This window comes from Colletotrichum chrysophilum (assembly GCF_026319265.1).
Source record: "Colletotrichum chrysophilum strain AFK26 chromosome Unknown scaffold_53, whole genome shotgun sequence".
In the NCBI taxonomy this organism is placed as follows: Eukaryota; Fungi; Ascomycota; class Sordariomycetes; order Glomerellales; family Glomerellaceae; genus Colletotrichum; species Colletotrichum chrysophilum.
Window position 1 is genome coordinate 192,733 of NW_026517340.1, and position 13,778 is coordinate 206,510.

General features: G+C 54.0%; 7 protein-coding genes across 7 annotated transcripts; 3 read left to right on the forward strand and 4 right to left on the reverse strand.

Annotated features, from left to right (window-relative positions):
* Positions 1–169: 169 nt before the first annotated feature.
* Positions 170–914, reverse strand: COL26b_006903 (uncharacterized protein; the record flags this gene model as incomplete). Its single annotated transcript, XM_053179714.1, has 2 exons — positions 170–783; positions 848–914. The coding sequence occupies 2 exons, from the start codon at positions 912–914 to the stop codon at positions 170–172; spliced, it is 681 nt and encodes a 226-aa protein (XP_053036360.1).
* A 351-nt stretch (positions 915–1,265) lies between these two features.
* On the forward strand, positions 1,266–3,421 carry COL26b_006904 (uncharacterized protein; the record flags this gene model as incomplete). The annotated part of the gene is made up of 2 exons (XM_053179715.1): positions 1,266–1,536; positions 1,596–3,421. 2 exons carry the CDS (start codon positions 1,266–1,268, stop codon positions 3,419–3,421), a joined length of 2,097 nt encoding a protein of 698 aa, XP_053036361.1.
* Positions 3,422–4,613: 1,192 nt separating this feature from the next.
* On the forward strand, positions 4,614–5,837 carry COL26b_006905 (uncharacterized protein; the record flags this gene model as incomplete). The annotated part of the gene is made up of 2 exons (XM_053179716.1): positions 4,614–5,334; positions 5,386–5,837. 2 exons carry the CDS (start codon positions 4,614–4,616, stop codon positions 5,835–5,837), a joined length of 1,173 nt encoding a protein of 390 aa, XP_053036362.1.
* Positions 5,838–6,513: 676 nt separating this feature from the next.
* COL26b_006906 (uncharacterized protein) lies at positions 6,514–7,103 on the reverse strand (the record flags this gene model as incomplete). Its single annotated transcript, XM_053179717.1, has 3 exons — positions 6,514–6,635; positions 6,697–6,824; positions 6,919–7,103. 3 exons carry the CDS (start codon positions 7,101–7,103, stop codon positions 6,514–6,516), a joined length of 435 nt encoding a protein of 144 aa, XP_053036363.1.
* Positions 7,104–7,616: 513 nt separating this feature from the next.
* COL26b_006907 (uncharacterized protein) lies at positions 7,617–8,202 on the forward strand (the record flags this gene model as incomplete). Its single annotated transcript, XM_053179718.1, has 3 exons — positions 7,617–7,639; positions 7,671–7,796; positions 7,851–8,202. 3 exons carry the CDS (start codon positions 7,617–7,619, stop codon positions 8,200–8,202), a joined length of 501 nt encoding a protein of 166 aa, XP_053036364.1.
* Positions 8,203–8,409: 207 nt separating this feature from the next.
* On the reverse strand, positions 8,410–9,367 carry COL26b_006908 (uncharacterized protein; the record flags this gene model as incomplete). Its single annotated transcript, XM_053179719.1, has 2 exons — positions 8,410–9,000; positions 9,077–9,367. 2 exons carry the CDS (start codon positions 9,365–9,367, stop codon positions 8,410–8,412), a joined length of 882 nt encoding a protein of 293 aa, XP_053036365.1.
* A 2,195-nt stretch (positions 9,368–11,562) lies between these two features.
* On the reverse strand, positions 11,563–12,340 carry TMA22 (Translation machinery-associated protein 22; the record flags this gene model as incomplete). The annotated part of the gene is made up of 4 exons (XM_053179720.1): positions 11,563–11,972; positions 12,034–12,121; positions 12,187–12,206; positions 12,274–12,340. 4 exons carry the CDS (start codon positions 12,338–12,340, stop codon positions 11,563–11,565), a joined length of 585 nt encoding a protein of 194 aa, XP_053036366.1.
* Positions 12,341–13,778: the final 1,438 nt, after the last annotated feature.

Here is a 13,778-nt window from a genome sequence, read left to right on the forward strand (position 1 = left end):
GACATTGATAGGATCGTGTCTACTCCTTTTCTAGAGAAAAATCTTCAATGAGGCACATAGATGAGGTCTACTACCCGAACCGCTTCAGTCCTCCTTAGATCCCACACTATGAACCCAAAACGCCAGTGTAATGCACCCTCCCCCCATCTGTAGGAACAGACGTGCCCCCTCACGCAGCTTCCACCTTGAGCTTTTCGACACTCTCAATCAAACCGCCCTCATCGTCATCGTCATCAACCTTGCCGGCCAGACCACGCTCCCAAAGCTGCTTCCCTGTCAGCTTCACTGGCTCCTTGACCTTGGCCTTCTTCAGCTCCGCGAGACGCTCCTCATCTTCCTTCTGCCGTAGTTCCTCCATCTCCTTGATGAAATCGGCACGCCACTTGAGGAAGGTCTCAGGCGTCACTGGGGTGCCCTGGAACTTCTTGTTTTCCTCGCGCTCGGCGGCGAGGACAGCCTCTTCGTGCTCCTTGTCCTTGGCCTGCTTGCGCTCCTCGACGAGGTTCTCGGCAGCTTCCTTCAAGGTCGTGACTAGGGTAAAGACCATTGCCATGCCGAGGTTCTCCTGTATCGTCTCTTCCAGTCCTCGGAGAAGGCGCTCCTTGTCTTGTGAGACGTTGAACCACTCGTGCGGGGCTGCGTTGGGAGTGGACTGCAGGTCGAGCATCGGCGCCTCATCGGGGTAGGCTTCTGGATATCGCACCTGCAAGAGCATGGTGGGCGGCTCTTCGTCGCCGAGGACATCAAGGGCGATTGATATTCTGTATTCGGTCTCCGAGACATCTGGCACCTAGGTTTAGCGACATGTGCGGCGAATGTGCCATGCTCAATGGTGGGGTAATCGAACCTGTGATCTCATCTGGAAAGATGGAATCGAGCACCTCGCGCTCTTCGACCTGCTCTTCGCGACCCATGATTTATGCTGCAACCAAGGATCAGTCTATGGATGTTTCTGGGGAGGGATCGAGGTGACCTGGCGCACAGTTGGCAATGTTACGTCTTTGAGAGGTACGATAACAGTTAGTAGTAGCACGAAGCTGCTTTCTTAGTGGAGGTACGTACATGCATGGTAGTGGGGTTGATGATTGACTTGAGCTTAGCGCAGTGCTGACCGCCCGGCAATTCAAATAAAAATTTCAGATTTCCAGCACTTTGATGGGCGCTGTAAGCACCATCCGCCAGCCCATCCGTCCCATTGTTTTCCGAGACAGAGAGCTCATACTTTGCGATTGCTTCTGTTCCCAGCACAACACTCGCACAACACAATGGCTGCCAACGGTGTCAAGGCAGGCAGCAAGCGCAAGACTGCTCCCGCTTCCAAGGGCGCCTCTGACAGCAAATCGAAAAAGACCAAGTTCGAGAAGAAGGCTGCGCCCGTTGAGACCCCCGAGGACGACGAGATGGAGGATGCTGCAGAGTCTTCAGACTCTGACGATGGCGGAGTCAAGCTCAACCCCCGCGAGAGGGCGAAGCAGGCTCAGGCGAATAGCAAGAAGGAAGGCGCCAACTTCGACAAGAGCAAGCAGTTTGAGAAAGGTAGGCCACATAAGTCGGGACCTCTGCGATTGCGACTTGTACTTACAAACATCACACAGGACAAACTTCGAAGGAGTCCCATGCCATCCAGAAGAAACTCGCCCTTGAGCGCAAGGCCGCGAAGCCCCTGGCCGATGAAGTACAACGAACCAAGAAGATTTGGGAGCGATTGAGGAGGAAGTCCCACGTGCCCTCTGAGGAGAGGAAGCAACTCGTCGATGAGCTCTTCAGCATCATCACTGGACGGATTAAAGAGTTTGTCTTGAAGCACGACGCGACCCGTGCTGTTCAGACTGCGATCAAGTACGCGACAGCCGCGCAAAGGAAACAGATCACGAAGGAGCTACAGGGAACGTACGCCCAGCTCGCCGAGAGCAGATACGCCAAGTTCCTTATCGCCAAGCTGATCGTGCAGGCCGACGCTGAGATCAAGGAGATTATCGTTCCAGAGTTTTACGGCAAGGTGCGGAAGCTGATCAATCACCCTGAGGCCTCTTGGATCCTGGACGACATCTACCGTCAAATCGCTACGAAGGAGCAGAAGGCCATCATCCTGAGAGAATGGTACGGCCCAGAATTCGCTTTGCTGGAGCGCAATAAGGATGAGAAGCCGACATCTGATCTGTCCGAGATTCTCGAGGAGAAATCTAGCAAGCGCGGTCCCATCTTGAAAAGTCTCCACGACATGATCAACTCTTTGGTGCAGAAGAAGATGACGGGCTTCACTATGCTGCACGACGCTATGCTGCAATACTTCCTGAACATCAAGCCCGGCACCGATGATTTTACCATGTTCCTCGAGATGATCAAGGACGACGAGACTGGTGACCTGTTGAAAAACATGGCATTTACTCGCTCGGGATCTAGACTGGTGGCTCTTCTCTTGGCCCACGGCTCATCCAAGGACCGTAGGAACCTACTGAAGGCTTTCAAGGATAACTTTGTCCTTATGTCGGGTGACCCCTTTGCTCACATCGTGATTCTGACTGCCTTCGATGTTATCGATGACACGAAAATGACACAGAAGGCTATCTTTCCTGAGCTGATTGGCGATGACAAGGACAGAGCGACGGAAAACATCATCGTTTCCACGACAAACCCCTTTGCTAGGGCGACGCTCTTGTATCTGCTTGAGGGCCAGTCCAGAGCAATCTTCCCTGCTAGCATGAACGAGGATCTTGCAATTCTGAAGGAGGTGCACGAGATTCGCCAGACCACCAGTAAGAAGGATGCCGATATGAGGAGAAAGGAGTTGGTGGTTGCCATTTCTCCGGCTCTCATTGAGGCCGTGGTGTCCTCAGCACAGACATTAGTTGCAGACCCCTTTGGTTGCCAACTTGTTGCTGACGTACTGCTATCTGCCGAGGGCGATAAGACGAAGGCCCTCGAGGCTGTTGCGGCTGTTGCCGCGGGTGATCCCAGCGCGGAGCCCATGGAGGAGGATGGCATTGTTACCCCGGTCCATGTCTCCCGCACACCATTTGGAGGTCGTCTGATCAAGACTTTGATCGCTGGTGGCAAGTTCAACAAAGAGACCGGTAAAGTCGAGGCTATTGATCCACCATTGAAGTTTTCCGATATCTTATACCCGGTGATCAAGGATTGCATTCTTGATTGGGCCACGGGGCCGAGTTCCTTTGTTGTTCTCAACATGCTTGAGGCCGAGGACTTCAGCCACGCCTCCGAGTTGAAGAAGATGCTGAAGGCCCACAAGAAGGACCTCCAGAGGGCCGCAACGGAGGAGTCTGCGGAGCAAAAGGCGGACCGGGAGGCCAGGGCCCAGAAGGAGGCCGAGAAGAGCGAGAAGGGAGCAAAGAAGGGCAAGAAAGGTGGTGACAGGCCTGTCGGTAATCTCGGCAGCAAGCTCTTGTTGGAGAAGCTCTAGGCGAGGTTGAATGCGAAAGGGTTTGCGGAGCAAAAGAGAAACCAAAAGTTATTAATGTTGTTCAGTACTCGCACGCATACGGCAGTGCGGCGACTCGGTGTGCGGACGGCGTCCAAGAGGTTCCCATAGCTGGGTGGCATCAATAGAAGGAGTTTGGTGGTTATCATCTTTGATCATTGAATGTCTCAGTTCCCGCAGCGTTGCAGTTGGCTAACAACTTGAGATCGCCTGACTCACATCTAAGGCCGGCGAAGACAACGGGGTCCAGATGCTGGCAAACTTCGTGGCTTCGGACAGTGTCTCAGGTATCTCGAGACGTAGAGGACGCAACGGGCGTGGTGCATTTAGCCTCCAAGTTTGTCCTACAGTCTGTTTCCGTCCACGACTACCGCCCTTACGTCGTTGAATGTTGTAGCGAGTTGACCTCGTCAACCACAAAAGCATTGATCCGGCAACAAACATATTTCTTACTCTGAACACGGCCAAGTGAGAGGGCCAACATCGTCAACGTCAACGCCATGAGCATGAAATCCAGCGTTCAAACCGCTATAGACGGGACGAAAACCACAGTGTGATTCTTGCAGTGTTGACCCAATGATCCGTCCTATCTTGGCACAGGTTCCCCAAATGGAGGCGATGAGGAAGCAGAGGCATGGCCAGTGAATACTCGAGGTGAACAAGTGAATATACGAGGCGGCGAATGATCAATCGGGTCTGATGTGATTGTCAAATCGCGGCCGAGGGTGGACAGTTCCTACCTAGGACGATAAGAAGCACAAGCTGGACAAGGACTCCTTCAGTCAGGGAAGGTAGGTAAGGGGCAAGTGACACTATCCCATCGTGCCTTCCTTTCATACCTGGGTGACGACACCAACCTACCGCCGTTCAATCCTCCCCTTCTGCGCGCCTGACCCCTTCCATTTTGCTACCCACCTGAAAAAAAATCCAGCTAAGCGGCCTCCAGGCGCTGTTGAATCACGCCTGGGCGGCTTTTTCCAACACGTTGGCAACCCGATCGGCACTCTTTTGGCCCAGGTAACTTGGATCCATCACCACTTCACCCATTTCCACTTCGCTACCGTCGCTCTGTGATGGTGGCACGAGGTGTTCTCATACTTTTACCAACATCAATTTCTTCTCGTTACTTGTAACTATTCGCTCACCTCCATTCACAAGAACAGCAGCAACCAACATGCGGCTTGCCCTCACTTCGCCGCCTCAGGCCCAGCAAAAGGCACGCGACGTGCGCAACGCCTGCCTGGCCGGGGAGGATCTCTTTGAATGCCCTGGCGGTTTCAAGGGTTGCTGCACCTCCAGCCCTTGCGGCAGCAAAGTCTGCACGCGCAGTGGTGAAGTCACCGACAAGAAGACGACGACCATCGCAGCTGTCGCCCCGCCCGTCTTGGCCTCGTCGACCCCCATCATTCCAGCGAAGACCCTGCCCGAGAAGCAAGTCGGCGTCACTACCTATTTCAATATCCAGCCAACTACTGGAGGTGGTTACTTCTCTGACAGCCTGACTCTGCCTTCACCCACAATCGTCACCGCGAATCCCAGCATCACCGCCACTCAGGCCTCTGTCCCAGTCATTTCAGCTACCGCACTTGCAACCAAAGAGTCGAATTCCCAGCTATCAGCTGCTGCCAAGGGTGGTATCATTGCTGGTGCTGCTGCAATCGTGCTGATCGTTATCGTTCTCTACTTCATGTGCGGCAAGCAGAGAAGGAAGCTGAGAAATAAGGATTCCATCGACTCCCTCGACAAGCATGGAATCGAGGGCGGCGGTGCTACCGAGGAGGATGGTCATACCGAGCCGGCCAGCCCCTCACAGCCTGATGGACCCCATCAAGGAAGCCACGCGAACGAGACCAGTGATGCGACCAGGCCTGAGGACGTCTTTGCATCTTTCGGAGGTAGGTTTTTGATATTGATGACGTTCAAGTTCCTTGACTGACACCTCGCAGGACGATACGAAGAGCCCCAGAGTCGTTTCAACCGGGTCAGCGACATGAGCTCCAACAGCAGAATGATGAATCACCCCGTCAGCCCCATGTCTCGTGAGACTGCCTCTCTCCCAGCTCCTGCACCTCCAGCGTCTGCGGTTGTTGCTAGATCCGTTACCGCCAGCCCTGACTTCGTGTCTCGTCTGGGCACAGCAACCCCTGAGCTCCAAGGCCCCCCGCAGCAGGCAGCCATTGCCGAGTTGGCTTCTCCGGGACTCCCCAAGGTCGTCGAGATCCACAGCAGCCGCAGTGGTATCCAGAAATACAAGCCCTACCGTCCCAACGCAACAAACCTGTATCCGGTTGCTGAGACTACGCCCAGCTACCTTACGGGTACGTTGAATGCTACAAAGGAGGAGCGATCTCGCAAGACGTACGTGAACAGCTGGAAAGAGTGGGAGTCAACTGCCTGAGCAAAGGCACGAGGACGCCCATCACTAAGACGGGGGCTAACGACGTTGACGGCCTGTCAGGGGTAAGCATGGTTTGGAATTTTGCCGGCGTTAACGATACCCAGGAATTGCTTTTCTTACTCACTCGCCTGGGCGGGCCGGTTTTTGTCAGAGTCAATTCGCAGATGAAGTTTGAGGAATCAGTTTGGGAACTAAGCTAGCCAGGAGACCAGCCTCGCAGGGTCCTTAAGTAGGCCTACTAATAATCGATCGTCTCTAGTCGTAAAACGCGTACCTTTTCATCGTCGCCTGCGCATACTGCGCGAGAGTAAACATAGCTCGTGGCATCCAGCAAGGCGAATGCGCGCGTGTGCTCATGACTGGTCAAATCGTAGGGTATTTAGGTATTCGACACGTACGTACTGAAACAATCTGGTCCCCTCCAGTTTACGCCAAAACAAATGCAGCATGGTTTTCTTATGCGAAAAAAATTCCTGGTCCTGTCCCAATTTCATTTATTCTTTCCCCGCCATTTGATCATCTTCCTCTCCTCTCTCGCGTCCGTGTCTCTGGACGTCTCTACCAGGGCGAAGCAGACAAAGTGTCTAGTCCCGAGTCGCGTGCCTTACTGGCCGGGCCATTCATTGCTCCAAGGCCACAGCAATCCGGGATTGGTAGTGCGGTCGCTACTAGTGCGTCATCTGCTCTGTAGCTTGCTAATCTCGTCGAGGAGTATTTGCAGGTCGTCATCGCTGATCTTGTCCTGGAGGGACGGGATAAGGGTCTTGGCCTCCTCGGCGGTTTCGCAGCACAGCGAGCCTGCAAGAATGGTAAGTCGGGAGGCTGTCCATGGCGCACGATGACGGGACATTTTGCGTACCTATTTGCGCCCGCTCAAATTTGGCCAGCTGCTTGTGGGCGCTCAGCAGTCGCTCAACGGCTTCCACGTTCTCCTTTTGACGGAAACGGGAAAAGGCATCGAGGTAGTTCAAAGTCTGGGTCAGCATCCTGGCAAGCGCATTAGTGATTGCATTATCTCAAGGCCCAATTCGGTGTTTCGATGGACGGAAAGGCCGTGCTGAACGGCAGGCGCATTGCTCACTCGGTCTCGTTGATGTTCTTGCGATCCATCTTCCGCTTGGCAACCAGCGCATTGATGACAAGGGAAGCTTCTGACAGCGTGAGAGTGTCCACGTGTTGGAATTCGCCGAGGTTCAGAACGCTCGACGCTTCCTCGCTGCCGGGCGGCGGAGGCTTCGGGCGCGACGTGGGTGCGTGATGGGACATGTTGGGCGTATCGTGAGGATGGTGGTGTTTGGCTTAATCGTCGATCGCGACCACAGGCGGGAAGAGACGCGTATAGTGGGCAATGCTGCGGGCGGTGACGGGATAAACGTTCGAAATTAGTATGTCGTAGAATCAGAAACGTCGGCGCGGAAGCATTGGCTATAGCGTGTAGTGTGATTGCGTGAGGCTGAAGGCTTGATGAGAGTTAAGAATGACTCCACTGGCAGGTAGTCGGAGTAGTGCTCCATGTGTGTTGCTTGCTTTCGGTTTGGTCCACCGGCCTTCGGGGCTAGTGCAGCCGCGGCCGCAGGGGTGAATGCCAATTCTTGGGTGTGGCTGTAGTGGGTGGCCGCTGTGTGGCAGTAGCCACCTTAGCAGAGGCCAACTGAGGTGTCGAGTTGACCACGGGATTGGCGAAAAGTGAGATAGATCAACATCGATGAGAAGAGGCCAGATCAGAAACCTCATTTCATCAGAAGAGTCGCCAGCTGTGAGCTGATCGGACCGATAGTCATGTACGTGCCGTCCCGCGTCGTGTCCTGGAGGAGTTGACTGACCTAGACACAGGACCGTATTCGCGCTCATCGTCATCAACAAAGCAGGCGGTTTGATTTACAACCGAACCTTCCACGATGGCGGCCTCAACCAGCTAAGCACAAATGACTATCTTGTGCTTGCAGGCACCTTCCACGGGTGAGCAGGGCCAGGCAACATCCATCTACCCCAATGAAGCTGACATGGCTACAGCATCCATGCCATCACCGCCAGGCTTCACCCCCTGAAGAACCAGCAGGCAGCAGCCGCAGCTGCTACAGCAGCAGCGGGAGGAATTCCCAGCCGCCCGGAGCCGCCGTCAGGGCTCGAAGTCATGGAGACGGAGAACTTCAGGTTGCAGTGTTTCACTACCATGACGGGCACCAAGTTCCTGCTCTTCACCGACACAACGCAAACCAACATTGATGTGATACTACGAAGGATATACGATCTCTACAGCGACTACGTCATGAAGAACCCCTTTTACCAGCTGGAGATGCCTATTCGTTGCGAGATGTTTGAGCGGAAGCTCCTATCATACATTAGAGAGATCAACAATCGATAGATTGTGACTAGACAGGCGGCTTGTGTGACGAGGGTTATGAGCTTTTCGTTCTTGAACCGGGAAGGGAATTTTCATGTAATGGCGTTTGCGGAGTACCAGGACCTTCTATTGAGCAGCATATGCCTCTAGGACCAAGCCAATATTCTATTTTACACACTCATGGTGATGACGCAAACAAACCATCGATCAGGGAGGCTTCAGTTCCGATTACGAGGTATCCATCCTGTCATCGTCTTTCTTGTCGTTCTTCTTGCTCGACTCGCCTCCGTCCTTGTTGAGCAGGGGGGCATTCTCGCCTTCCTCCTTGATATCATCCAGTGATCCCTTGCCCGCCGCATCGGCCTCCTCGCGCGCCTTCTTCTCCTGTCTTGCCTTCTCGTCCTCCATACTCATACGCAGGGCGAGGGCAAGTTCCGGGTCCATAGCCGGATCGAAGTCGAACTCTCCAAAGTTTCCGCCTCCGCCGCTCTCCATACCACCGCTACCACTACCACCTGCGGCGTCACCCAGCAGGATAGGGCTAGAGATGAGCTGGTCGCTGAGCAACTTGCTGCTTGGGGGGATGACGACAAGGTGGGAACCTTCGCCACCCTTGACACTTTCGTTGAATGCTTGCAGCTTCTTCTGGGTGTCGTCATCGTCGAGGTCACCGAAGAGCACGAAATCGACCGAGATGTTGCCCTTCTTCATCTTCTTCGCCAACTGCACCAGCTTCTTCTCTTCCTCCTCGATAGGCGAGCAAACGAAGACGATTATCCGTTGCCGTTGGGACTTGTTCTGACGGTGCTTGAGGGCGAGCTGCAAGAGGCACGGAGGTTAGCGGGGAAAGGCCGGGTCAGAGCATTGAGAAGGTGAATCATTCAGATGCACTTACACCAGCGACTTGGATGCCCGTTGCGAGGTGTGATGAGCCCTTGATCTTGGTCTTGGTGCGGTGCAAGCCGTCGAGGATCTTGCCCTGGTCTGTCGTGAGAGTGACCAACACCTCGGGTCCCTTGCCCCCCATGCTCATGAGGCCGACAGAGGATTCGGGGTTGCCGTTGGTGATTGTCTGAAAAATTACATTGACGGCGTCGGCTTGGGAATCGAATCTTGTGGGCTGGTAGTCCCCGTTGCGACTGCTTTCGCTGTTGTCAACGACGACCATCACCGCTTCCAGGACCATCTTGACGGTGGTGCGAATAGCCGGCTATCAAATGAAGATGGTGTACGGAGGGATTTGAAGGATCAAGTCGTGGCGACCGACAGATTCGAGACGGTGGGAAAACTTGTGAAAAAGTGTTGTGGTGAATGTGTTGGTGAATGGTGCAGCTTTGGATGGCTGAGGGCGAGCTTGGTGTAAGGTGGGCGGGTGGGAGAGCTCCTGCGTAAGGCAGTTCAGCCTGGCGATACTGGTTGCGTCCATGTACTGGGTACCTGGAAGGTGCAGCTGGCTTGCCTTTCTTACAAGTACCTGGCTCGAAACATAGCAACACTACCGACCTAGACACCAAGCACCCAGATTGGTCGTCAGTGCTGTCAAAACCCCGTTCACCCTCATGTGCGAAAGTCCTCTTCTACAGGGGCTTTCCCATCAATACCGCTGATACCCCCTCAAAGCCTCGCCAACACTCGCAAATTGAAATCCCAAATACGTAGTGTAAGCCTTCGTTTATGCTATAGACAAATGAGTCCTTCATACATCACCTAAACACTTGTCGAAGTTGGTCGTCGCTGTCGGCAAGCATCGAAGGAGGGATCTACACAGGGTGACAACCACCACAACAGGCCAGAATATCCCGGCACCACTAAGGGAGTCCCGTCCGGGTACGATTATGTAAGACGCTACCTGTTGAGTTTGTTTACTTCCCGGAGCGCTAGCCACTCACAACACGGCTTCCGCCCCCGTCATCTTTAGCTCAGCATCTCCCACGCTTTCGTCGCGACCGGGCTGTTATCTCATCGCCTACTACCATCGCGCAAAACCTTCTCGCGCACATACTACCAATATGCCTCCCGCACGATCAAAGAAGAGATCCTCAGACGATATTGATCAGTCTACTACAATGCAAAAACAGACGATACCTACCAAAACGGGCACCCCCCCTATGTTGAGCAGCAGTCCAAGCAAGAGGCAGAGGCTTGGAATCACGCTGGAACAGAAGCAGGCGATTATTGACAACTTGCAACTGGAAAGTATGTTCAAGACTCCAATGACAAGTCAATGAGCGCGTGTTTAACGGCATAAACAGTCACGGATCGCGCCAGAAGACTACGCGCACAGTACAACCAGCAGGCCCAGACTCTGCGATCACGCATTCAGATGCGTGTCAATCGCGTACCCCGATCTATGCTGAAGATGACCATGGCCGACTTGGTAGCTAGAGCCGCCGAACAGCAAAAGCGTCTTGAAGCATCTTCGCGCCCACCTCCAGTGCCAGAGAAGGACTTCCCTCCACGGTCAAGTCCCCAGAAGCTCGCCCTTCCAGCGCGATCCACAAAGCGATTGAGGTTGGTTTTTCATTCTTCGGCTGTGCTGATTGATGTACGCTAAACCATGCAAACAGCGATGCCATGACAGGCGGAGATAAGGAGAATGAGCGGATCGTAAACCCCAAAAAGAAGCACCGGGCAGGCCCTTCCGCGACTGCTTTGAGCTCATCTCAGATTCTGTCGCCAACATCGTTCAATACTCGATCCCTGATCCGTGACCGACCTCTATCGTCTCCATCGAAATCTCATGTTGGCCGACCACCGTCATCTCCAGTCAAGCAGCACAATAGTGCTCGTTCAGCACTGTCTAACATGGTAGAAAAGGCAAAAAAGACCAGCCGCCCAGCCGCCCAGCGGGCGTTGGCATCCTCTACGAACAGCTCGAACGCATCGGCCCCTGTAAACGCGTCAGCTCCTGCGACTACACGAACCAAGCGGGCCAACACGACAACAGCGGCCAAAGCACCATCTCGACCGGCGACGCGGACAGGCAAGCGAGTGAGCGACTCCAGCGAGGGTAGCACGGGAACTGTTGTCAAAAAGACGGCGGCTGCGGCGCCCACCACTACGAAACGGACGGTCATGGGTGCAATCAGGAAGGGTGTTGGCGCCGCGACGACCAGAAAACCAGCAGCTCCAAAGTCAGCACCAGCGTCCACAGCAGGGTCAACCAGGGTGTTGCGGAAGAGAGCATAGATGTCCACCCCCTAGATGATGGTTCGTCGGGTACCTTTATTGTTTTACTCTGGCGTTGAAGATGTCTTCATGGCGTACCTGGCAGGAACAAAGGGCGTTGAGCTTGAGGGGGTTGCGTGGGAATAACGACTGTGAGAAATGACACTCAGGAATAGTCAATTGACATTGTACGCCCTCCGATGGTACGACCCATTACGAGCTCGACTTCTTCTTCTTATCCTCCACCAGTTCAATGTTGTCCTCGGGTATCTCCTTGTACTTCTCCAGCAAAAACTCCTCAATCTCGTCGCTGACGTCGCCCTGCACGACAATCTCCTCGCTACCGCTCGGGGTTTTGGTTACGGAAGAGCCGGTAGCAAACTTCTTCCCAAACTCCTTGGCGACCTTTTTGTTCTCTAGTCCAAAATGTTCCAAGCCAGACACGGACGTGACGAACTTTCTCTTGTTGCGTTCAATTCTCTTGATCGTGACCGTACTCTTGGCGAGCTTATCGGCTTGCTTCGCCTCGGCGGCCTCGGCCTTGGCAGTTTTCTTTTGGGCATCTTTAGCAGCTCGCTTCTGGGCGTCTACAGATAGGGATGCTGTTGCTGCCTCGAGGGCCTCTGTAATAATTCGTCGTAAGTATCGTACTATGTCGCTAGACTGGTGGTGTGGTATTTGTACCTGCAGACCAGATTCTCTGATACAGCTCGGGTTGGTTCTTTTGGAGCCACTCCTGGCACTTCTTCACGGTGCCTCCATATTCGCAGTACTATATTAGTCAATTGGGATGAGTATGTCGGACGCCCTAAGGGTTGCCATCGTTCTGAAGCGTACCTCTGGGGGGAGAGTGCAAACTAGACGTGGGGTAAAGCAGGTCAGAATTCGCGCCTCGAGTGACATTACAATGCGCCTGTTACTTACCGCCGCAGTAGATTACGTGGCGACCTTGAGGCTCGCCTGAGGTCTCTGACTTGTCATTGTCGGCCATAACGCAAGAAAGGGCCGAAGCAGAGCAGGAAACGGAGATGTAGAGAAAGAAAGTGCTCGCGAAGTGAAGCACGGGGTCGAGGACGGAAGTAGACGCGTGCCTCTCAAGTCTCTTCCAAGGACGGCCGACTGCGGGGTTGATCGATGGCGGGGCATGCATGAACTGCCACAGCAGACCACCTTACGTTGGTTACCTAAGTGACGTGGCTTGAACTCCAGCCACAGACCACGCCGAGTGGAGAAACCATCGCAACCGCCAAAGTAAACCTCTACGCTTGTCTGATGCCCTCGGTTGCGTCGAGCCGGACGCTCGATCTCAGGCCGCCGTCTTTTAATTCCTCATACCACCAGGCCAACGTCGTAGCTGAGCACGCTATGGCGAATGTATCACGCAACATTAACATCAAAAAGACGTGTATGCTGCTGCCGACGCGAAAATCGAATACAGAAGTCAGGACCGAAAGTTCATCAAATTCTTGCATAACCAGTCTCAACGAAATCCATGCGCCAGTCAATAGTTTGTTCTCCGCAAGGCCAGCTTAGAGGCCCTTCAATTCATGGCTCGCGGTTGGCCGAGTGGCCTGCCTCCAATCCCCGTCGCATCTAAGCGCCGGGTTGATATCCAGCATCGTCATTGGCCGGTGACTCGACAGTCGTGCATCTCCAGTAAGGATGGCTCCCACCTCCCGCCTCTTGAATTCGCGCGCGCCAGCCAGTCGCTGCTCACCCATACCATGGTCGGCCTCTGTGATCCAAAATTAGACACGTCTTCGAGCTTACTGATTGGGTCGAAACATTGCTCGTGGCCCGATGCAGTAGCCCTTTCGGATGGAGATGGGCTCTCTCGTCTTCCCATCACCGCCTTCTCGCCCTCTCATGCGCCGGCAACACGTCCATTTCGGGTCACTGCAGCCTCTTCTAGCAGGCGTGCTGCATGTGATGCTACGCAGTAAACGCATTGCTTCGAAAATGCTGCGCTGTCCCTCCGTCGTGGTCGCATTTGGCCATGCCACTGCCCCATCATGGGCGTGTGCGTGGAAGCCAAGGCAGCGTGCTTCGCAGCCCACTCGTGCGGACACCATCTTAATTAGCCGCCTCCAGCAGTGAAGAACAAGGTCTCTCACGAGACTATATCACTCGGCGATGGCCAACCGTCGGGCCTCCTATCCTTTCCTCCCCTTCTCTCATTACTTTCACCACCGCCCCATTGTTGTCACAAACTTGAGAGCTTCATTGACTGAAGCGGCCTGTCGTTATTTTCGTTTTTCTCTCTTCATTTCCAAAGCGGCGCAGGTCGTCAACCGATTGTCTGGTATTACCGAACGTCGCATTTTGCCTATATTTATACCGTTACAGTACATCGACCCGCAAGTCTATATCAGGATATCTGACTGCATAAGGGAAGATGGCTGAAAGCGATCAGTTACAACCATCAACAT